This window comes from Cryptomeria japonica, chromosome 5 (assembly GCF_030272615.1).
Source record: "Cryptomeria japonica chromosome 5, Sugi_1.0, whole genome shotgun sequence".
Lineage (NCBI taxonomy): Eukaryota > Viridiplantae > Streptophyta > Pinopsida > Cupressales > Cupressaceae > Cryptomeria > Cryptomeria japonica.
The window spans coordinates 29,014,867-29,040,832 of NC_081409.1; the positions used below are offsets into that span (position 1 = coordinate 29,014,867).

The 25,966-nt window shown below is 38.1% G+C and overlaps 1 protein-coding gene across 1 annotated transcript in view; it reads left to right on the forward strand.

Moving 5' to 3' along the window:
* The window catches only part of LOC131033659 (neutral ceramidase 2), a 94,374-nt gene extending 75,815 nt beyond the window's left edge, over positions 1 to 18,559 (forward strand). The window contains exons 7-9 of the mRNA XM_057964924.2: positions 12,552 to 12,615; positions 17,567 to 17,736; positions 17,840 to 18,559. Of these exons, the coding sequence (XP_057820907.2) occupies positions 12,552 to 12,615; positions 17,567 to 17,736; positions 17,840 to 18,388 (783 nt within the window). The 3' untranslated portion in view covers positions 18,389 to 18,559. The remainder of the gene's footprint in view (positions 1 to 12,551; positions 12,616 to 17,566; positions 17,737 to 17,839) is intronic.
* The last annotated feature ends 7,407 nt before the right edge of the window (positions 18,560 to 25,966 follow it).

Consider the following 25,966-nt stretch of genomic DNA (forward strand, 5'->3'; position numbering starts at 1 on the left):
CCAGATCTCGCTGAAGGATCATTTCATGGAATATAACATTTAAGTATAAGTGACATTTCACTTATACTTTAAGTTATATTCCATATATACTTTCAAGATGTTTGAGAGTGGTTTCGGCCTTCCAGGAGTTATATTGCAAATTCTAGTTTTTGGAGGATTCCTCAGTTTTTCAGAGTTAGTCAAATTTCAGGATCAGGAAATTCCAGACTCAGCCAAATTTCAGGGCATTTGAAGATCAAGATAACATTTCAGACTCCATCAGTCACCAACTATACCCTTCATATCCCCTTCCTCTTCCGCAAAGACAGAAAGGCACAAACCAGGGGGTCCCTGTCCAAGACGGGGATGGGTGTGCGATTCGCACAACAAATGGCGACTCGGCTGGGAAATGTTCCTGAACATTTCAAGGATGACTATCCGGATCGAACTCGAGAATCTCTGGTATATACCCCACAAAACAACCCAAATGACAGAAGACAGATTCAAAGTAAAAATGAGGTCGCAAACTGAATCAAGTCACCAACCTTGAGAAATTGAGTGTGTGCAGTGAAGTTCATTCAAGCCTAAAGAAGGTTGAGATATCATTGTTTAGTTAATGCAAGTTACGTAGAGCGACTCTAACTCCAAAAGCAACCTGGATAGAGCCCTGCTGCCAGCAAGCGTCTATAGCCCCGACGGAGTTATTGCCTGTAAGCTCACAAAGATTGCTCTGTTTCCGATAAATTTTCTTGTTGAAAAATTGGCAGAGGTGTCTGCATTCCCAAAACCAAGCAATTTGATATTTCTTTGCTTTTCAATTTCTTTTCTTTTGATTTTTCTCTTTTATTTTTACTTTTTCACCTTGGTTAGTGTTGATGTGTTTTTTATGCACATGCGAACACAGAATAAAATACCGAAGTATCTTATCCTCTCTTGAACAAAGTTCCCGACTGTTGAAGATCTTGCTGAAGGATCAGTCGGAGTAACTCCAAGGTTCTGTTATGTAGGATCTCTACGTGTGGATAAGCTCTCTGTGGTATGATGTGATTTTGTTGGAATCACAAGGGGACTTACACTTGACGACCTAAACATCTGTTTTGCTGGAATCACAGGATTTCACTGGCTTAGATTTTGAAAAAAAAGAAAAAGGACAAGGGTGAGGAAAGGATCTAATTCTGACACTAAGAGTGTAAGAGCAATGAATGATTTTTGATGAAATTCTAACTAAGTCTTGTTTTGACATTGCAGGACCATCTCCACAAGGTTAGTGCGATCTTCAGAGGAAAGCTTTATGATGTTCAGATCATCGCTACAAGCATAGACACCATCAAGCTGATGCGTATCAGTGAAGAAGCGACAATTGAAGTTGAGCTTAAGCTGAATGATTCCAGTTGACTACACAAGGCAAGTCTGCAATCAACAAACTGCTAGTAGTATGGATATACGAATTTCACCATCAATCAAACACATTTCTTCCACTCATCTAATAACATGAAATCAAATTTGAGAAGTATAAAGACCATGCAAATTGTTGAATCGACCCATAGATTTCACCATTTCTTCAATGAAGTTTTACAAGTCTTTTACAACGTCTTGGCAACAATCTTTGCCTTCTCTCTCTATTCTACTCTAATTGCTATTCTATCAACTGACTATTCACTATTTCTAACTATTGACTAACTATTAGCTATCGACTCACTATTCACTAACTATTTTCTATTCGCCTTTACAAATGAGGAGTCGGGGCTTATATAGTGCCCTTAATACAATTCAATGGCTAAGATCAATTTGAGATCAATGGCCAAGATTCTACAATGAAAACCCTAATTAGGGTTTGTTACAACAAACTCAATTCTGACCAATGAAATAATTGTATTAATTGGACACATGTCTTCTCTAGAATATTCGACCAATGGATAGCTGGGGTAGGTACATCGAAGTTTGTGCCACCTTTAATGAGTCAGGTACATTGAATCTGGACATGCTGAGGTGGACCAATCCGACTAGAGGAGTGATGACGGGGATGCCACCTTGTCTGACACTTGCAACTTGGTAGATATCCAATTTGATGATGCTGAGAAGCTAGCTTTAATTAATTCATTTGAAACTATCTGCTTCTCCAACGAACCCTTGCTCTGACTTCTTTTGTCTTTGATGTGCAGGATGATGATGTACCTCGCCTTGGAATGATGGATTGGAAGAGGTTATTCCTAATGATGCTTGACCGAAGAAGGCCGTCCTTGTCGATGCTAGACTGGAGGAGGTCGCCCTTGTCCTTGCCCGATCTTCTTTGTTGAGAGTCTGCTAAGTAATAGATCCTCCGGCTTTGGGTGGTTATTTGAAACCTACACAAAAACTTAAAATTAGTCTTTTAGCATCATACCTTAAAGCATGAAATTTAAGACCTTTCAAGGGTATAACTTAAGATATTAATTTGAAAAAGACATGATAAATCAAGAATTATACATTTTCAAATTAATTATGAATGGAAATTAGATTTTCAAGACTTAGACCTATGAAAATCAAAACAAATCTTGAATTAGAACTCCAAACAATTTGATTCTTCATACCTTCCCTTGAATGCTTAACTATAAAACCTTGGAAAATGAAGAAAGAAGACCGGATTTTGCTGGACAAGGGTTGAATTGTGGTCTTCCTTTGGATGAATTACGCCTCCATTAGCCTTCAAAAGAGCTTCACCTTCTTTAGTCTCCAACACTTTGCAAAAATTTGCCTCCAATCTGCTGGATTTCGCTCCTCAATCTGCTCCTCAAAATCGCACTTAGAAGGAATGAATGAATGATTTGAAAATGCTACAACACTCCTCTCTTATATAGGGCGCTCACCCTAGTTAAGCATAAGGCCGACCTAGCAAATAAGGGGTAAAAATAAATAAAAATTCCTTCAAAAGGTGGCCGACTTGCTTATAAAGGCATAATAATGATTTTGAGCGCTCATTTTGTATTTTTTGATTTTTAAAATTAATTTTAATGCCTCCAAGGTGGGTTTTTTAAAATTATTTCAAGGCCTAAAAATTAATTTATTAAATTGCCAATGCCTTAATTAATGCGAATTTAATTCAACCTCCCAAATGTCTTGAATTTGGCAAATTTGGCGAAATTTGGGAATATCAAGGTTTGATTGAGGCTTAGTGAAGCTTCTTCAAGATTTCGCCCTGGACCCTCTGGAAGGGTCAGGAGCGATTTTTCAATTTAAGACTTGAATACCTCATTCCCTTCACTCCAAAATCTCCCGGAAGGCAAGCTTATCAAGGTCTCGCATTTCAATTTTTTATCATTTCCCATGAGTAATTAGGTGGAAATGTAAATTTCGCCTTGGACCCTCTAGAAGGGCTAGGAGCGATTTTCTCATTCTAGGCCAAAATTCACCTTAGCTTAATCATTAAACTCCTCCAAGGCAATCTCCAGGGTCCATTTCCTTCCATCACTGGGTTAGCTCATCAAAACTTGAAGGAAAAAATTGCATTTTAGGGAATTTCGCTCTGGACCCTCTGGAAGGGTCAGGAGTGAAATTCATAATTGGGCTCAAAATTTTCATTTTCTAAAGTTCAAAACCTCTTCAAGGCATTCCAAAATAGGTTCTTTCACTGAATTCCAAGCTTAGTTTCATTCAACTTAGGAGAAAAAAGATGATTTTAGGGTTTTTCACCCTGGACCCTCTGGAAGGGTCAGGAGCGATTTTTCCTCCTTAGGCTTACTCCTTTATCAAATTTTGTTGAATCTTTCACTCTTAGCTAGGCAATGTTCTTCCTTATTCACTCCACCCAAGTTTGGCTTGTTCCTGCAAGGTAAAATAGGGGTTTTTCAAATTTTCGCCCTGGGCCCTCTTGAAGGGTCAGGAGCAAAATTTGAGTTTTAGGCACATTCCTTCATGCTTTTAACTTCAAATCACTTCTAAGGCAAAGAACATCATGCCTCTCTCCCATCCAAATCATGAATAGCAAGATTTTGTCTTGAATTTGCAAGAAAGAGGGAGAATTTAGAAATTTCGCCCTGGACCCTCTGGAAGGGTCAGGAGCGAATTTCTTCCTTGGCTTCAAAACTTGCATTCATGGCAATCCATTTCCACTCTAAGGCAATCCAAATGTCGTTTTAAACCCATGCCTAGGCTTAGCTTTGCTCAAACTTTGGAGGAAAAGATAGATTTTAGGATTTTCGCCCTAGACCCTCTGGAAGGGTCAGGAGCGATTTTCACTATTTTGACCAAAATCCTTCATTTTGCATGCTTCCAAATCTTCAAATGTATCAAATGATGTCCAATCTTCATTCTAAGAGACCCTGCACATAAAAAGTTAGCCAAAATTAGTGAAAAATAAGCTCAAATAAGATTTTCGCTCTGGACCCTCTGGAAGGGTTAGGAGCGAAATCTTCATTCCAGGCCAAATTGCTCAGTCTTCAAGTTTAAAACCATCTCACAAGGCAAAGTTAGATCATTTTCCAAGTTAGGAACAAGGTTTCAAGCTCAAACAAGGTGGCAAATGAAGTTTATGATGAATTTCACTCTGGACCCTTTGGAAGGGTCAGGAGCGAAATTCCTCTTCCAGGCTAGAATCCATCATTTTTCAAGGTTTTCAAACATTTCCAAAGTCCAAACATGTCCACTTTTCCCTTCAAAATGCCTTGCAAATCAAAATTTGGTCAAATAAGGCAAGAAATGAATCCTAGGTTGATTTTCGCTCTGGACCCTCTGGAAGGGTCAGGAGCGAAAATCACTTTTTAAGCAAAATCCTGATCTTGGAAATCATCCAACTCCCTCTCAAGGCAAGAACATTCAAAAACACCTCCACACATGCCTTGGAAACTTGGAACTTGGTCTTGATAAGTGATAAATTGAGGTGTATAAGGATTTTCGCTCTGGACCCTTCGAAAGGGTCAGGATTGAAATTCCTAATCTTGGCCAAAATCCTGACTTCATTCTCACATTTCTCCATCCAAACAAGTGTTTTGCCCTCAAAGATGCCTGGGAACGAGTTGGTTCTAAGTTTGGGTCAAACTAGAATGTCATATGGAGATTTCGCTCTGGACCCTCTGGAAGGGTCAGGAGCGGAATTCGCTTTGGACCCTCTGGAAGGGTCAGGAGCGAAATTTGACTTTTGAACTCTTTGTCGGGATCATTTTATGGAATATAACATTTAAGTATAAGTTTCTTAAATTTGGCTAAGTTTGGAATGTCCTGATCCTGAAATTTGACTAAGTTTGAAAAACTGAAAATCCTCGAAAAACTAGATTTTGCAATATAGCTCCTGGAGGTCTGAAACCACTCTCAAACATCCTGAAAGTATATATGGAATATAACTTAAAGTATAAGGATTTTCAGTTTTCCAGACTTAGTCAAATTTCAAGATCAGGACATTCCAAACTTAGCCAAATTTCAGGATCAGGACATTCCAAACTTAGCCAAATTTCAAGATCAGGACATTCCAGACTTCATCACCCATCAACTTGACCTCACTCAAGCAGAACCTGCTATCCAGGTGATCCCCTTGGCGATACTCGAAACCTAAAGGCTAACAAACAAAACCCTAAAAGACCTAGAAAACAAACCCTAGAAAGCAAAAAGTAGGGGTCCCCATTTGCAATGGGGCGATGTGTGAATACGTCACAACAGCTGGTAAGCAGTGAAGCCTACGTGGGATTGAGCGTTACAGTGGTCGCTGAAGCAGAGCTTTAGAATATTTTTTCACTTGCAGTGACCTCCCTTTGATAAAACGACAAACTTCAGCGCTTTTAAGCGTTTAAAAGTGCAGTGATCACAACGTTGGCGACAAGACGCAGTAAGCAACTAAATTTTTAGACTGACTAAGCCTTAAACCAAAATGGACTGACTACGGGGACAACCGTCAATTAGGTGCTCTACCAAAGTCGACATCCAAGAAATGAGCTGGAAAAAACTTCCTGATTTCGTACACCAGAGCTGGGAAAAGCAAACAAACCCCTTCAAAAACTGACAGGGAGACAACCCCTTTTGAAAGGACGCCTACACTACGGATAGCAACCTAAACTAAAGCAGAAAACAGGGAAATCTAAGCTAGAACAGAAAATGAACAAAAACCTAAACTATGTACAAGAAGAGACCGACTGCACAAAAGGCGGGTTATATACATGCGTTCCCGATCCATGATGATTTCTCAGTATATGCAGCAGTAACAGGGCAGTGGGAACAGTTCTCAGTTTGGCTGGTTTGTCTTTATACTCTGAAAAGAAAATTTTCAGTTGGCCACTCTCAGGTTTAACCAGGACATCGGGCAAAATTATTAGCTGAGGGAGTTCATTAGGTCCGTGGTTAATCCATTTACAGGTTGTTTTTCTAGAATATTCAAAATTAAACGGAAAATTTTCAGAATTAACAGCAGGAGGGAAAGAAACAACCTGGCAGGTTTCCGAGTCATGCAGAGTTTTGCACGGTGGGTTGTACGGTGAGAAGGCTTCAGCAGCTATATCAGGAGGTCGCCATTGGTGGTGCAGCATCTCGATAGCGTCTAGTGTATGTAAATCAGCATCAGATTTTTCATTGGGTGGCGCAGGCTGATAGTTGATCTCAAAACCGAACTTGAACTTAGGAAAGAGGGGTGCATCGTCTGCTGGTGCATCTTCATATCGTGTGAACAATGCAGCCTTATGTACTTCTATCAGTACGTCCTCAAACAAGAGGGACTCTTTGATTGATTGGTCCTCAAAAACGTCCTCCATAGACTCCTGGACTGCATCGTCCATCTGTGGGGCTGCTGCAAACTGCTCTTCAACCTATGGCTGATCCACAAAGCTCCCTTGATCGTCCTCTTGAACACTGTTCTCATCAGTTGTAGGGATGATAAATTCATCTGCTACCTTGGTCTGCTTGACTGGTTCATCTTGCTCAGCGCTTGATAGCCCCAACTTAACATTGTCAGAAGGTGTGATGTTGTATTGATTTTGCTATCTTCTATACTCGTCTGCAGCAAGGTAGGCACTCCACACTTTGTTGGTGATGCTCTCCTCTGGTTCTTCTGGTAGTCCAAATTGAGCTTTGACTTGATTGACTGCTTCTATGCATAGTGAGCAAGTGAACTCTGAATGTGGGGTGCGGTGAATTCTGCACCACCAAGGTGACAGCACGTTCTCCAAGCATAACTCCTCTTCGAGACCAAAGTGATTCTCAATCAAATTCTTGAACCTTTTAAATTCTTCGATGCTGGACGGAGGACTGGGGATATCCGGTTGTACAGTCGCCTTTGGTTTGGGGACATCCCAAAAGAATATCTGCCCCTGTAATGCGAGCTCGACCCTTGACAAAAATGTCAAGCAATTCAGTTCATCATGTGCTGTGGTGTCATGAATTTTGCAATGAGCTGAAGATGCAAATTCGAACAATTGCCTTGGATAGAACTGCCAACTTAGCTCTTGCTGGATTTGAAAAATTTCGGACTGCAAACAGTCTTCATGAAGCGACTGGCTCAACATACTGACTCAGAAATATTTTTGGTATTTTCTGGTTTTCTAATTTTTTTGGCTTTTCTGGTTTAACAGGGATCTTGCATATCCCGAATATAGCATTTAAAAGGTCGATTAGACTCAACTTGCTGCAAGGAATTGTTAAGGCGCCCTCCCCAATTTTGTTGCGTGCGGATGGTAAAAAAAAATTGCAGGGTTATTCTTTACAACTGTGGACTGATATGATGTGGATTTAGCTATTCAGACATTCATCATACGCCCTCCTTCTAGCGCCAATTCTGTTGATGTGTCTGGAATCGCATTGCTGCAAACTCCATACGGCCAACGCAGAATAGAATAGCCAACTGATTATCCTATCCTCTTGAGATAAGGAAGTCCCTAATGCTGTTTTTGGTTTGATCAAAGGGGACGACCTCAAGGTTTTGATTGTCAAGTCTTGACTGCGAGATCTCTTAGTGGCTTGATGTATTTTTGCTGGAAACACAAGGGGACTTACGATTTGCAACAAGCTAGTCTGCTGTGATTCTCGAATTACGCAATAAAGAGCAAAAGGAAAGGGTTAGGAGATCTAAAACTAACAACACGGGTATGCGGGTAAAAGGATTCAACATAACCAATTTCTGCTTGGCCAGAATAGCTCACAACCTTGCAGGAACGGTGCAATCTTCAAAGGAACTTGGAAGATTTTCAGACTGGAGACGCCCGGCTAAGCACCCAATTTTGGCATAGCTCAGACGGACATCTGCAATTGAACTAAGCACAATCGAAGGCTCAGGTTAACCACACAAAAGGATACACAATCAGTATATCCTCAGTGGTATGAGCCTGAATCTATCAAATACCTGCACACCCAAAATAGAAAGATCTATCTAAAATGCTGAAAGAAACCATGCAAACAGGATGAAAACAAGACAATAAACACCAAATCAATGTTTATATATTGATTTCAATTGCCTCTTACAACAATTTCTGCAGCATCTCTATGCTACTGCTAAGATCTAACCTATTCTAACCTCTAAGATCTAACTACAAAATTCTAACCAATTGTCTGACAAAAATCTCCAATTATCTAACCCTTTACAAAAGAAAGGCCTCTGCCTTTTATAGATTTTACAATAATGAATCGAAGGCTAGGATGGACTGCATCCAAGGGTCCTGATCTGCCTTCCAGAAGCTGGCAGCTTTAACCCATGCTGAATTAATTCTCAGTTATCCAACCAGCAACTATCTCAACTACCTGCCACTATTTGGCTTTAATTCAAGTCTATCCAATCTTCTTGGTGGTTGGGAATAGTTATCCACAAAAATATCTTGCACGGGACCCATAGGCAGTTTACAATAAAGCAATTTCAGCTTTTTAGGAATTGAATTCCTTGAATTAAATCCAGCTGTGCACTTTCTTGATAATGCATAAACTTGCAGCATTCAGAGTGTTCTTTGGTCTTTGGTCCCGGTGGCGGACTTCATCTTGTTCAGTGGCACGGTTCCCAATGTTTGGTTGCTTTCGTGATCTTGCATCTTTTCCTTTTCCAGTCTTCAGCACCTGGCCAAGAATTGCGATCCTTCCTTGATTTGCGTTTGAGGCCTTCTCCTGGTTCTTTAATGACGTCCTGCGATCAATCAACCAATTTCATTTCATTAAATCAATTTGAAAAATTAAATAATTTAATTTAACAAACATTAAATTTAATTACGACGTCTGGCTTGAGAAGCTCTTTGTGAGATGTATCTTGAAAATCCTTCTCCTTTCTCTTCGAATGTGAAATCTGCTCCTTGGTCTTGATGGTGTTTGGGTGATTTACTTCCGCATGTTTTTACCTTTGGAGTCTTGGGCGTTTTGAAATCTTCTTATAGTGCGACTCTGGAGGTTTGAAGAGCTTCTGCAAATTTTAAAACTCTAACTCATGCTTTTCTGGTGAATTTCAGAGAATGGAGGGCACTTTTGCAGACTTTAAACTTTACGTCTCCATCTTCCAAATTATGAACTTTGCGTTTTCGCGTTTTGTCTAATAAACTTTTTGCGCTGTGTTCTTCAGATGAATGGGGATCTATCAATTTCGCATTCCTTATATTTGGGCCTATGCGTCGCGATTCTGGGCACTATGGTAAATTTCGGACCTTGGAGGGGTTTTGGCAATTTGCCCAAAATTTCGGATCATAAGGCATTTTTGGAATTTGCCCAGAATTTTAGACCATTCAGCATTTTTATAAATTTCGGAGCTAAACGCGTTTTTTGGCAGACTGGGAGTATTTTCGGAGCTAAACGCGTTTGGAAATTTCGTGATTTTAATGCCAAATTCAAAGCTTAAGGCGGTTTTGACAACTTGTCAAGAATTTCGGACCATTCAACGTTTTTGCGAATCTTAAAGTGAAGTTCGGATTTTCTGGAGGTTTTAACGTTTTGGTGCCCAAAGGTATTTTTCGTGATTTTAACCTTCTGGAGCTTTCAGCATTTTGAAGCATATTTTGTGGACTTAAACAAATTTCGGAGCTCCCAGCGGTTTTTGTAACCTGTAGAAATTTCGGACCTAAATGCCCTTTGTAAAACTTCGGATCTATAAACATGTTTGCAAATTTCAGAGGTTTGAAGGCGTTTTGGGCGAACTGGGAATATTTTCGGACCTAAACTATACCTTTTGGCAAGTTTTTTACTTTTCAACTTTTTGCCCCATGGTCCGAAATTGAGGATTTTAAGTGATTTTTGGACCTCTAGGGTCTTTTTGCAAATTTATAACAAACTTTCAAATTTCGGAGCCAAGGTCCAAAATTGAGCATTTAAGTGAAATTCAGACCTAAAAGCACTTTTGGCAAGTTAAGTGAATTTCGGACCTCCAGCCAGTTTTGTCAACTTTTTCACTTTTTGGCCCAGGGTCCGAAATTGGACAACTTAAGTGAAATTCGGACCTCTGGGGCATTTTTGCAACTTTTGAACGTTTTCACATTTTAGCCCCAGGGTCCGAAATTGGGCATTTCAAGCGTTTTTAAACGTTTTCCTCAAGAAGTGCGAGCTTGGGCATTTGGGCAAGTTTGTCCAGATCTCGTTGAAGGATCATTTCATGGAATATAACATTTAAGTATAAGTGACATTTCACTTATACTTTAAGTTATACTCCATATATACTTTCAGGATGTTTGAGAGTGGTTTCGGCCCTCCAAGAGTTATATTGCAAATTCTAGTTTTTGGAGGATTCCTCAGTTTTTCAGAGTTAGTCAAATTTCAGGATCAGGAAATTCCAGACTTAGCCAAATTTCAGGATCAGGAAATTCCAGACTTAGCCAAATTTCAGGGCATTTGAAGATCAAGATGACATTTCAGACTCCATCACTCACCAACTTGACCCTTCATATCCCCTTCCTCTTCCGCAAAGACAGAAAGGCACAAACCGGGGGGTCCCTGTCCAAGACGGGGATGGGTGTGCGATTCGCACAACACTTTGTTAGTGCATCCGCAACTAATGCTTGAATGTCATCGTCGGTCTACAACTTAGCCATCTACGATCATGTGCGTCTCAAAGGAAGGTAGTCTGAAGGATTCCTTGTTTCCAACCCCAATCTTTGATATGTTGATCGCTTGTGATATGACATACAGGAGCGAACTTGCTCTGATACCACTGATCTGAATTATGGATTTGGATGACAACACCTGAGTGAGAACCTGCTGTATTGTAAATTTTGTTTATAAGAACAAGAAAGCATAGAATTGAAGCAAGCCAAAAAGTGATCTATTCCATTCAAAAATCCAATATATAGTAGTTATGAGATTCCAAGGGTCACACAAACCCCTTGAGAATCGAAGCCCAACAGTCACATTTGTTTATTACATAATAAAATCTAAAAACTACGAAAATTTCAAAAAAACTATATGAAATTTTATCCTAACTTTAACTAGGCATAACTTTTTGCTCGGGACTCGAAATTACGAGCCGTTTAACTTGTTGGAAAGGTCTCCAAGAGTTAGGAGCAAAGTCTTGCAAGAACCTGCCTAGGGCAACGTTCTAAAGGACAGGCCAAACTTTCAAGGGCTAAAAATGCCCTGAAGGCCTTCAAAAATGACAATTACTAACGTATAGAAAAACTAAAAAAAATATAAAAATATTTTTCCACTGTTTCAGATTTGCTTCTGATCAGTGCTATTATGGTATCAATTTACAAATCTGTAGGAAGTCATGTGGCTGTGTTTTCCAGCCAGAAATTGATCTGTTACAGTGCTTGTGTGTCAAAGCTTTATTGCTTGTGTACATGACCCATTTTCAAAACTTCAAATTATTGCAACTTTTTCATTGGACCCCAATTGCATTGCAAGATTTTGACACCACTTTGGTACTTCTTTATATAAAACTAGATTAAAAATCAGCTGCTATGACTCTCTCCATGTCAGCCAAAGCTGATAATTGCACAATATTTTCAGTCGCTTCTTGTCATGATTCACAATCCACAAATTAAATCTATAAAGAGATAATGGCACGCAACCTTCTCTCCAGTCTTTTTGGTTAAATGATTTTGAGTGCTTGGCTTGAGACTCATGTCTTTGCTACAGATACTCTTTGCCTGGTTAAGATTAGACATAGTTGCACATGAGATTAAAAACAAGCATCCTTTTGACATACAAAATATATAGATAATTGTATGCTAAAATCAAGAGTGATAAATAAACACCTTGGAATGAGGGTTTTTAATATGTATGTGCCAATCTACATGCTAAATGTAAAGACCTTGCCATAGTAACCTTGATTAGATTTCTGTGACATGAAACATATCTAGTAAAATTGTGGATAAAACAATGGAAGAGATCCTGCAGACGAGGTAAATAATATAACAAAATAGACACTGAAAGAATGTAGATTTTGTAAATTATTTATTTTGACATGCGATTGCATTGGTATTTTTTACTTAAAGCATATCTACAAAATATAAACTAAATGTTCACTTTCATGTAACTTATTCAGCTAGTTGTTCTTCCGATCCAAATTCTATTTAAGATATATACTTGAATTGGATGAAAAATAGTAGATTTTAGAAATTCTTTTAATATTTTTGATATGCATTGGCATTGGTTTTCTTTGCATAAAGCATGTCCATGAGGGCAAAACATAATGTTTACTTTCTTTGTGATTTATGCAGCCCGCTATTCTTCCAATCCAAATTCTAAGGATCGGGCAACTTGCAATCTTGTCCGTACCTGGAGGTATCCATAAAGACATGAATATTTATTATATGTGTGGAAGCAACTAACCATTTCTGATCAAGATATATCAAAAAAAATTAAAGATCTATGTTTTTGAAAGGTTTTGGATATATGTGTTATATTTGTCCTTGTTAGTCAATAAAATCTAAGATGGGTAACTTGGTCATCTTCAAACTACTTGATTCACATTCATTTTCTTCCAATGATAAAATCAGTTGATTCTGTAATTGTATTACTTGATATTAATTCAAATATTATTTACAAGTTCCATTAATTGTGGACTGCCCTTACCCTTTCGGCATAGGTAGCAGTGGACAGAAATAGGTTAAAGTGTTAGCATACACAGACACCCTCCAAAAATACTAAAGACATTGAGAAGCATTAAATTTTCTAGTATTATCATGCTAGAGATTATGACTGTAGGGTATTCTATGTGGCTGGCTCAAATCTCTTTGGAATCTGCTCTCTATTGGTCAGTAATCTTGGGTCTCACTTCCTTTAGCACAGTTCAGACATAAACCCCCCATCCCTATCAAGGCAGGGTGGGTGGGCCCCGACCGAGTCTATGGGTAGTTCGACACTCACCTTTATCCCTTTAGTGAGTGAGAGGGAACCACCCTTATAGTTGTTCCAGGTGGGAGGGTAGGAGGGCCTATAGTTTCTTATGGCGAGCGGGTCTGCTGTTACGGCGGTTAGTACGGACTAGGCAGGATGCAGGAGAGAAACTCTTACGTAGGTATGGGGAGAGTTAAAAAAAAAAGAAGCTCATCATATCAAATGGGAATCAAAGTAGAATTCCAGTATTCAATTAACAGGAGATTTAGTTCATGTCCTTACTACCACAGCCTTATTGTTGCCCTTGTGGGTTTGTATAATGTCCCTACTAGTTAGAGATCATTATTCTGCAAAACATATTGTTAGAACACAACATATATATATAAAACTAATCTAACTTGCAATTAAACTTTAAAATACTTAATTAACACTAATCACAATTCTTATCTAATAAAAAGGATACGAATGCCATGCGGAGATATGTCCTTAGGCGGCTATGAAGCTCGCCTTCTTGGAACCCATCTTGGTTCCAAGCCTTCCAAGAAATTGAAGGTGAATTCAATTCATGTCTTGGATGTAATTTCTTACACCCAAGCCATCCAGGAAATCAAAAGGTTAATTTGATTCCTGTCTTGGATGTAACTTCTTTCACCCAAGCCATCCAGGAAATCGAAGGTTAATTCGATTCCTGTCTTGGGTGTAATTTATTACACCCAAGCCATTCAAGGAAGACCATATGTCAATTCCTTACCTTGGATGATGATCTCATCATACAAGCCCATCAGAGGGGACCGGCCAGATCCGTCTCTTCTTGGATGAATTTTGTCAACCAAGCCATATATATGCATATAGATATTCAGTATATACTGCCTACCAGGGATTATCGTAATCCCTCCATGAAGCTAAGGGAGTTTCCTCCCAATAGCCTCCATCATATAATCACATTTATATTACATTTTATAATTTATTACTACTTTCTACCCCATAATCCACATTTACATATTCCTAACTTCACATATATTCCATAACATATATTCAGAAAATGTCCATTATAAAACATTCACAATTATTAACATATGTTTGTACATATTCGTTAACATCTAAAAATCATTCATTACATATGTATTAAATAAACACACTTCATTACTACATTCCTTAACATATGTATTAAGCTGTCCATTATTATATTCACTAACATATGTATTAAAGTATTTATTCTATATTCATTAACATATGTATTAAACTGTTCATTACTATATTTATTAACATATGTGTTAAACTGTTTATTACTATATTCACTATCATATTTATTAAAGTATTTATTTTATATTCATTAATATAAGTAATAACATGTTCATCATTCATATTCATTAACATATATGATACCATATTCACTCTTTACTTACCTGTGCGTAACCTGCTACCGTATATGATACCATATTCACTCTTTACTTACCTGTGCGTAACCTGCTACCGTATATGATACCATATTCACTCTTTACTTACCTGTGCGTAACCTGCTACCGTAGTTCCCAGAACTTATCTCCAACCACGTGGCAGTCCCTCCTCCCTTCTCCTTCCCTTCTTCTTTTCCTTTCATATCTTCATATTTATTGAAGAGCCACATCCTTATGCAAATAGACATCTCTCTTTAAAGGAGACATGTCCTTTTGCAAACTAGTTGCTGAGATTCAATTTACTATCAATTAATGTTATTTGTTACACATGCTGCTACTTATGAATTCGCTGTTCTTTAAGTCTTGTCGACTCATCATTCTGATGATCATTATGCTAAGATATATCCCCTTAATCGCATTACTTCATGATTTATACAGATAGATTATACATTCGCCATGTAATTATTCTGCCTCTTCAATATTGATTTTAATGATCTGTTTGACTTTGTATTGATATTCAATAGTGATCGCAGTGATAAGGAAACCCAATAATATTACCATAGCTCGATTTTAGAAGAATCTGAAGTTTTTGCCCATTCCATCCCGAATGTTTGAGAAATAGTAAATGCTTTTTATATTTTATCCGTGGAATGACAAGACACTTTGTGAAGGACACGTCCGATGTCTTCTCATACTTGCATCATTCTGTAATTCTTTTTTATCACTGCCTTAATGATTAATACAGTTCCTTTGACCAATCGATAAACATTTTATATTTCATTTGTTTTTCTCTTTATGACTAATGTGATTGATCTTTCCTAAATTGATAGTCTTTGACCAAAACATTGGATTTTACCTTAATTACTCTCCCACCACAACATATCGTATTACGATAATCTCTAATTGTATATGTTTATCATTGTCGTGGCCTTTTGACCACTTCACTATTGTAATGTTTTACGTTGAGGGATTGCTATTTGATAATAATCTCGATCCCTTTGAAATCTATGTTGATATATTAGCAGTTCACATTCCTTCCCCAATGTAGGCAGAACTTATGTCTTTGATAAACTTGATTATCTTCTTTTACCATTAATCGATGCTTAATCCATAAGATGGATTTATAAATTCCAACATGATACAAGGTGTCACGGTGTTTATCATATAAAATGATGTCAATTATATTAACTTCCACTCTCTTCTGTGATTAGTCATGTTCATAAATAATATTTAATTAATGAATTTTAAATAATCATGCATTGGTAATTATTATATTAATTAATAATAATAATTTCAATTTGATCAGAGAAAAGAAACCCTTTGTGCATTGAAGGTTGTGAAAACACTTTATATACAGCCTTGCTCTTGACCATTTCTTTTACTTTGGGTTTTAATGATATATGATTTTATGAAAAAAGAAGAATATTTTCCCAAACAATGCCCTTCGTTAAATCTCCTTAAAAAACTTGTGAGCAAGTGCATGTTCACTGTCTCAAGCTCTACTTCCAATAAAAGCTCACAAAAGTTTCCTTCTTAATTAATTTTTGAATTTCAACTCTTCAAATCAAACGATGTCTAATAATTAATTCAATTTGATAAAATAAATTGCTCCAAACGTTTGTGCTTTTGGCATCAAACTGGTCTCTTTGAGCAAATTGTATGCTTGTAAGTTCTTCTGCTTCAAACGGTTAGTGAAATGAGACTTTTTCCAGGTATTTTGTATAGTTTTGAGAAACTTGACGAATGTGTCAGTTTCCCGAACTTGTTTAGTAATTGCTGAATTTTTCCAAAGCTCAAAATTTTTAACCTAGTATTTACTATGTAAGTTAACTCTGTTTTCCTGGCAAGATGGATCAAACTTTGACAAGAGTATTAGGATAATGATGTAATAATATTGCTTATTATTCTTTATAAAATTTACACACAAACACACATCTTTGTGTTTTCACTTTTCTCTTGCTTGTATCTTCATCATATTGCTGAATTTGACAATTCCTTCAGATAGGATGAGTAGACTTTCTTACCATGTTACATGCTTATCAGAATCAAATTTGTGAATTTGTTACCAATGATCATAGAAGAAATGCTTTTTTCATAAACTGTGAAAACATATCCCGAACCTTTCACCATCATGTGTTTTTTCTAACCATATTCATTAGTCTGAAAATCATTAGCAAATTTCCCACATCAATCAACTTAAATTTATCATTGAACACACACACACACTTCTTTGTGTTTTCTCTTTCTTGCTTGTATCTCCATCATATTGCTGAATTTGACTATTCCTCCAGACAGGATGAGCAGACTTTCTTACCATATTACATGCTTATCAGAATCAAATTTGTGAATTTGTTACCAATAATCGTAGAAGAAATGCATTGTTCATAGACTATAAAACATATCCTCTTCTTTCACCATCATTTGTTTTTTCCAACCATATTCATTATTCTGAAAATCGTTACCAAATTTCCCACAGAAATCAACTTAAATTTATCATTTACATGGAGCAGCTTGATAGCAGAATTTATTTTGCAAGATATTACATCAGCTTTTGGACAAGGTTGCTTGGGTATGCACTTCACGGCGAGGCTGGTTAAGGATGAAGTTAGAATGGTATAGAAAACCATGAAGATGTTCTAACTCGACAATTCTAATTCTTTATCTGCAGACCTGCCTGGAGTATTGTTACTGTAATTTAGTAGATTGACTTGGATATGAAGGCAGACTGAACTAGTAATTCAGTTTGCTTGACACGGGCATGCAATATTTTACCATCTTACCTTTTCGTCTTGTCTAAATGCCACAAGGATGGGTTTTCTTTAACAGTTTGCTGTAATTTCTTTGTTGCTTTATCCTCACATAAGAATGTAGGGATGAAACATGGTTTTCAAGCTTCAATAGAGATGTAACGACTTCCATTTGTCACATGCCTTTGTTATCTATTCTTTTACAGAGTTACTTTCATTTGTCACATGCCTTTGTTATCTCTTCTTTTACAGAATTCACAACAATGGCTGGTAGACGCCTCAGGGAAGCTGTTAAGAAGACATTTCTTACAGGTGAAAATGGAGGATCTGGAAGCAACATTCATGTAGTAATTGCAGGACTTACCAACACTTATTCTCAGTATATAACCACATTTGAGGAGTATGAAATACAACGATATGAGGTATCCATGCTTACTCTCAAGTCCAATTCCCTTTTAATTAGACAGACATCATTCACAGCATTTTTCTTCATTATTGGCTATAATTTTTGTCATAACACTTCAGGGAGCTTCAACTTTGTATGGGCCACATACATTAAGTGCATACATTCAGGAATTCAAAAAACTTGCTCTTGCCATGGTGAATGGAGACAATGTAGATGAAGGACCCACACCACCCGATCTTTTAGATCAACAAATTGGCCTCCTTCCGCCAGTAGTGGTTGACATGACACCTCTTGGTGTAAATTTTGGTGATATTAAAGAGGATGTTCCTAAAAATGCTTCATATAAGAAGGAAGAAATTGTGGAAGTAACCTTTTGGTCTTCTTGCCCACGCAATGATTTGATGACAGAGGGAACTTTCTCTCTTATAGAATTTTTACAGCCCAATGGGGATTGGAGCCCTGCATATGATGATGATGATTTTTGTCTTCGTTTTAAGTGGTCTCGGCCTGCTTCTCTAAGTCCTTATAGCTATGCAACAATTCAGTGGGAGATCCCACAAGCAGCTACTGCTGGTGTATACCGGATTCGCCATTTTAATGCAGCCAAAACTCTGTCAGGTTCCCTTGAGCATTTCACTGGTATATCCAGTGCATTTGTAGTAATTTAGATGATGGCGATCAATAGTTAAGCTCTTGTACATGCGATTATTCATTAAGCATATGAATTGAGTCATTTTAAAGTTTTTTTTGCATTCTTCTCGATTTGCTGGATCATTGTATTGATTGGTTTCAACTATACGTAATCCATTTCACTATAATTATCACTCCTTTTATTTCAAGATTGACGCTATTTCTTTCTAATGCTTATTATGGAGGCACACAAGAAGACCTGATTTGCATTTACACTTAAGTTGATCCATTAGAGTTGTATGTGATCCTTTTTCCATTTGGTTTTTTTGAGAAATAAAATGTATACGTATTTTTAAGATTTTAATGTTTTTTTACAGTCTCCTTTTTTCACTTGCAGCCCCCAAAAATAGAAACAATGACAACAATGATGAGAACACTTCTTCACAAGAAAAACAACCGTGAAGTCAAGATTTAACAAATAATAAAAACAAGTAAACATAACTATTTGAGTAGAAAACCAATTCTAATGTTTCACGTGTTGATGTGTTTTTTAGGACTACGTCGAACACAAAATTAAGTTTACCAACGGTCACTCTATTCTCTCTTGATCAAAGTTATACTGTATGTTAAGATTGCAAGAAAGTTCAAACGGCTAACTCCAAGATTCTTTTAATTCCAGATGTGACTCAATCAGTTGATGAGTTTGTTGTTAACCCAAGGGGCCTTACGTATTCACTTGAAGAGAATAACAAATTTATGCAAGTTCAAAGATTTCTAGGTGAATGATTTGTAATGAAAGCTCTATTTTTTGGATTTTTGGATTTAAAATGTGCGGAAAAGTAAATGAGGAAAGGGTTTCAAAAAATAGACTAAAACTAAACTAATCCTACAAGCAAGGAGACGAGATTTTTTATGCAAAATCCAACCACGCTTCGCTTCGCCAGCAATGCACAACTACACGAAGGCGGTGCAATCTTCAAAGAGCGTGTTAAACATTTTCAAATCACCAATAGAAACCATCAAATCGAACAATCTCTATTGATAATCAAATTTAAACATACACAAATAACGGAGGCTCGGGCTAACTTTGCACAGTATGCAACAATTAGCTACGCACCAAAAGTATGAGCACAAACTTTACAACAAGTAATCCTATCAAATTCAGTTCATCTAACAACATGAAAGCAAATCTAATCTATGAAGAGAGTGAGACCACGCGAGCTCCAAAACAACACAAGAACACACCAACAATAGAACAATGTATTAAGTGTGTGCTTCAAAAACTCTTAGCAACAATCTTAGATAATAATCTCTCCTCTTACAAATGAGGGGGGTCACCCCTTTATAAAGGCCTCTAGCGTTGACCACATGCAAACCTTAATTAGGGTTTTACCCCCAAAATATTCTCCACTCAAGATGCAACAAGGTGGGAATCAACTATTAATGCCCACTAAGCCCATATACAATTAATTCAAAAAACCCAAAAATGACGTCCATTTGTGCATTAAATGTTGGCATTATGTGAATCGGCATGAAGACATAATGATATTGTATGTTGTCATTGATGTCAATATGAGACATGGTGTGAACCGGCACATGTGATAGGTGAAAAGAGAGAGGAACCAGTATATGTATGAACCGGTTTATATGCCAAAGTGAAGCGGTATATTTATTCAAGGTGAACCGGCATGTAGTTATGGGAACCGGCACAGGGAAGCATTGTATGACTACCGGTTGGTAGGTAGCTTCCACTTCAAGATTTCCAGTTGGAGTACCTCAAGTCTATGTGACTCAATCGGTGATCTTCGTGTGATGAGTTAGCAGTATAATGGAGGACAGATCGTGTTGACACGTAAGCTCTGTGCGCGTGAAGGATCTTACATAAGCAAGACTATTCCTATCTACCTCGGGAATGTGCGAAGTCTGTCAAACGGTGATAGCATGTGATGGGTTATCAGCCGCCATGAAATCGGTGGATAATGGACGATGGAGAATGTCTCGAGATCGATTGAAGACTGTTGCATTTAATGCAGTATGATTCAACGGTCAGGATTGAACCACTTGAATTGCTTAACCTTACAAGTTTAGGGTTTAGGGTTTTTGCTATCGACCTGTCTGTTTCCTATAAGGTCGATGTTGTGTTTCTTTCTAGGGTTGTTGGCAAAAGTTGTGAATGTGTATCCAAGGGAAGTGATACGTGATTCTTGCCAAACCAAAGGAGAGAAGAGATACCTGCAAAGTAAATGTGTAGAAGGAGAAGACGAGCCTAAACGGATCTGCATTGGCATTAAGTGTTGTTATCAGATCATTGTAATTCCTGTTGATCTCTAACCACTTCAACAGTTGTAAAATCCCCTAACAGGGTAGCCTTAACTGGCTTGTTGCAAAATCCCCTAACAGGGTGGTCTTAACAGGCTTGATTCAAATCCCTTAATCGGGTAACTCGAGGTTAATGAATTCTGAGAAGCTATAGAGCTTTGGAGATCCTTTAGCTATTGAGTTCTTGAAATCCTCTAACAAGGTGACCCTACCAAGTTTAACCCTTAACCGGGTATTATTGCTATCCCTTAACCGGGTGATCCCTAACAAGATCGGTTCCTAGCAGAACCTATTGTAATGTCTTTAACCGGACAAGTCTCCTAACAAAGCGGACTTCAAAAGAGTTCAAAAGCAACTTGTGGGTATTCATCCTCGCCGTGGTTTTTCCCAGCTGGGTTTCCACGTGAAAAATGTGTGTTATGTGTAATGCTTTTATCTTGTGATGCTTTGTTACTACCTGTTGAGCATATGATGGTTCTGTGTTTTATGCCTGTCTATAAAGCATACTGAACTAATTGTTGTGACGATCAGAGGATAGTCTACCTATTCATGCATGAGGACGAAATGGTAGTGTTGTTTTGAGTTAAATGAAAAGCTAAGTGTTCAACCGATCAATGCTTGTTTTAGACACTCTTGGCTTTACCGGTTGCAGTCTGTGTTAAATAGGTATTCCCGTTTGCAAGTCGTATGGAGTATTTGTTGTCAAACTGGTTTTGGATTGTATTTGTGCTTGTACTGATTCACCCCCCCTCTTAGTACCGGTTTGGTACTAGTGGTGCATCATTGAGTTATCAATTGGTATCAGAGCTCCTCCAGGTCCTCTGTGTTGTAAGCTTAACCGCTTGAGGAAAAGATCCTAGTCAAATGATGAAGAGGGAAGGTCCAAAGTTTAACAGGGAAAACTTCGGTATATGGAAAGATAGGATGAAGATATTCATCAAAAGCATGGGTGTTCAACACTGGAGTTATGTTGAAAATGTATATGTTGTTCCTACCGGTACTCTCACCGATGACCAAAAGAGAGAGATACAAGAAAATGGGCAAGTCATGGAAGCCCTCATCAGTAGTTTATCTGACATTGAATTTATTGATGTTCAGGACAAGGCAAATCCCAAACAGGTATGGGATGCTCTTGAAAATATCTATGGTGGTGATGAGCATGTTAAATAGGCTAAGGAAGAAAGCCTGAGAGGGAAGTTTGAAGACATGCGGATGGTTGAAGGAGAGACCATTCAATAGTATGGAATAAGAATCAAAACGGTTGTTGGAGAAATCAAGAGTGCAAGTGGCAAAATAGAAGATTCCACTGTGGTAAGTAAAGTCCTCAAATCCCTGTTGCCGGTCTAAGCAATAAGGGTCGCTGCTATTCAGGAGCTAAGATCAATAGACAAGTCTAAGGTGTCCTTGGACTCCATCATAGCCAAGTTGACAGCCTATGAGCTGAATAGTTTTGATGGCAGTGTTCAAAAAACAGAATCAACATTTAGAGCCTCTGCTATACCATCCAGAAAAGGAAAAGAGGCTAGCACTAGTGGGGAACCTAATCAAAACAGAGAAATGAATGAGGAAGAGTTTCTGATGGAATTTGAAGCTCTTCTTGCCAGGAAATTTCCAAAAAGAACTGGTAAATACAAAGGTAAGCTCCCTTTGAAATGTTTTTCCTGTAACTAGATAGGACATATTGCTATGAACTGTCTTAATAGCGACAACAAGGATAAACCGGAAAGGTTCAAGAAATTCAAAGGAGGAAACCGGAGAAACTGTTTTGTGGCAGTTGATGAAGGTGTCACAAATGAGGAATCAGAAGATGAAGAGAATGAAGACATTATGTTTGTTGCTGTAAAGGAAGATGTGGCAAACAAGAAGGCTCTTGTCTCCCGGTTTGATAATTCAAATGAGTGGATCATTGACAGTGGCTATTCTCACCATATGACTGGTGACCGGAGCAAGTTTCTATCCTTAGAGGAGTATGATGGTGGTGTGGTTTTCTTTGGCAATGATGCACCATGCATGGTCAAAGGCAGAGGGTCCATCTCTTTGAATGGAAAGAGTAGTGCTGACAATGTGTACAGGGTTGATGGTCTCAGACACAACCTTCTAAGTGTTGCCCAGCTAAATGATAGTGGCCTCACTCTGCAATTCAAGAATGGAGTTTGCAGAATCAAAGGAAAAGATGGTAAATTGGTGGCCACCGACATGCTGACCAAACGTAACTTATTTCAGTTGAATGCAAATGTAAGTACATGTCTTATGGCTAATCTTGATGATAGTTGGATATGTCATAGGAGACTCTGTCACATAAACTTTGATAACATTGTAAAGGCTAGTAAGATCAAGGTAGTTAGAGGGTTGCCGGTGCTAAACAAATCGGATAATACCTTGTGTAGAGAATGTCAATTGGGGAAAATGTCTTCCTCAACTTTTAAAGGTAAATCTTTCACTGCTGACAACTTGCTTGATCTTGTACATACTGATTTGTGTGGTCCTATGAAAACTAGAAGTGTGCAGGGTGATAGGTACTTCATGATCCTCACTGATGACTGCTCAAGAATGATGTGGGTCACATTCTTGAAAGACAAGTCTGAAGCTTTTGGGAAATTCAAAGCTTTCAGAGCATTAGTGGAGAAGGAAAGCGGTAAAAGGATCAAATGTCTCAGAACTGATCAAGGAGGGGAATTCACTTCCAGTGAATTCAACAAGTATTGTGAAGAATTTGGCATCAAGAGACAGCTGTCTGCCCCCCGGACCCCACAACAAAATGGCCTAGCAGAGAGGAATAACCGGACTGTGGTTGAAGCAGCTAGAACCATGTTGATTCAAGGAAAGGTAGCTCACAACTTTTGGAGAGAAGCGGTGAGCACTACAGTCTACACTATGAACCGGGTACTCATCAAAAAGGGTAAGGACAAAACTCTTTATGAGTATTGGATCGATAAGACACCCGTGGTTAGCTACTTTAAGGTATTTGGTAGCAAATGTTACATCAAGAGGAGTGAACATTAGGGCAAATTTGAAGCTAAATGTGATGAGGGAATATTTCTAGGATATTCCACCAAGAGTAAAGCTTTCAAGTGCTACAACAATAGGACTCGGAGAATTATGGAAATCATCAATGTAAGAGTTGATGAATCCTATGAGAAGACTGAGGAAACCGGCAGTGAGCAAGCTGTAAATGAACCGGTTGCAACCTTCTGGGAACCGGTTGTTAGCCAACCAAGTACCAATAACAGTGTCCCTGAACCGATGAATGTTGATACTGATGAAGATGAGGATAAAGAAGAAAAGCAAGAAGAACCAGTTAAGACCATTCCTCGGTATGTCAAGTTGAATGATGATCCTAAGCAGATCATAGGTGATAAGGATGCAGGAATCCTTACAAGAAGAAAGATCAGAGAAAACTCATTTATGATCTCTGAATTTGAGCCTAAATCATTTAAAGAGGCTCATAAAGATGAAGAATGGATCAAGGCAATGGAAGAGGATCTTGATCAGATAGAGAAAAATGGTACATGGTCCTTGGTACCCAGACGTGAGCATAAAAATGTCATTGTCACGAAATGGGTGTTCAGAAATAAGTTGAATGAGGATGGCACAGTGATTAGGAATAAAGCCAGATTGGTATGCAAAGGATATGCTCAAAAAGAAGGAGAAGACTATGGAGAAACCTTTGCTCCTGTAGCCAGATTGGAAGGAGTTCGTATGCTTTTTGCATATGCAGCTTTTAAAAGGTTCAAAGTATATCATATGGATATAAAATCCGTATTCCTAAATGGTGTACTTGAAGAGGAGGTATATATAGAGCAACCAGATGGGTTTTCCCTATCTGAAGACAGTGCTATGGTGTGCAGGTTACATAAAGCATTATATGGTCTTAAAGCAAGCACCTAGGGCATGGTATGAGTGCCTACATTCCCATCTTATGAAGATTGGATTTGAGAGAACAAGTGAAGATAGCAATATCTACTTGAAGTCTGAAGGAGATCAGATCTTGATCTGTGAGGTTTTTGTTGATGACATTATCTTTGGAGGAGATGACAAGATGAGTCATGAGTTTGCTGATGAGATGAAGAAAGAGTTTGAGATGTCACTCATAGGGGAGATTAAGTTCTTCATTGAACTATAGATCCAGCAGATGGAAGATGAAATCTTTATCACTCAGTCCAAATATGTCAAAGAGGTACTGAAGACCTTTGGCATGGAAGATAGCAAACTGGTTGGTACACCGATGGTGACCAGTTGCAAATTGACAAAAGAGAATGATTTCGCATTGGTTGATGAGAAGGAATACCGATCAATGATTGACAAGTTGCATTATGTAGTGCATAGCAGACCGGATATTGCACATGCAGTTGGCATTACTGCAAGGTTCCAGAAGAGTCCAAGAGAATCCCACTTGATTGCAGTCAAGCGGATTCTTAGGTATCTGAAGGGAACAGTTGACTATGGATTGTGGTACCCATACAACAATGATTTCAATCTGAAAGTGTTCACAGATGCTGATTGGGTAGGTAATGTGGATGACCGGAAAAGCACAACCGGTGGTGCATTCTTTCTCGGTGGTAGACTGGTCTCATGGACAGGGATAACTTTAAGAAACCCCCCCCCACCCCAGGCAACTGTGTAAAATCCTAGCGAATCAGACATTATTTTCGGGGGGAAATTTTCATATCAATGGCGAAAAAAAAAATTTAAATGACGAAAAAATTATTTTGTATTGGCGAATTTTTTTCTAGTGTGCGAAAATGCCATAAATTTCTGGCGAATAATACCTTGTTCTATGGGGAAAATATTTATTGTGGGAGGCGAATAATTATTGTTAAAAGGAACAAATATATAATTGTATGAGCGAAAATTTTTACTCTGAAGGAAAAATTATTTAATTGTATTGGCCATTTTTATTCACCGCTTGAAAATTATTTAAATGTATTGGCGATTTTTATCCACGGCTTGAAAATTATTTAAATGTTTTGGCGAATATTTTGTTATTTATGGTATAATATATAATTCATTGGTGATTTCATAAATTCATTGCCATTAATAGACAAGGCACATCACATCACATCAGTACATCACATCACATCACATCACATAATACATTGAGTTGGGACTCTGCACGATGTATCAATAAGCGCGGCCTCTTTGACACGTAAAGGGTGACATATACCTAAAATCTATCAATGATTTTAAACCGTTCGATGATCATATATCAATGGCTGAAGTTTTATTTCGGCCCAATTTTCTAAAGAGAACATAGCTCACCAGAAAGTGCCCGGAATGGAATTGGATTCAATAGACAC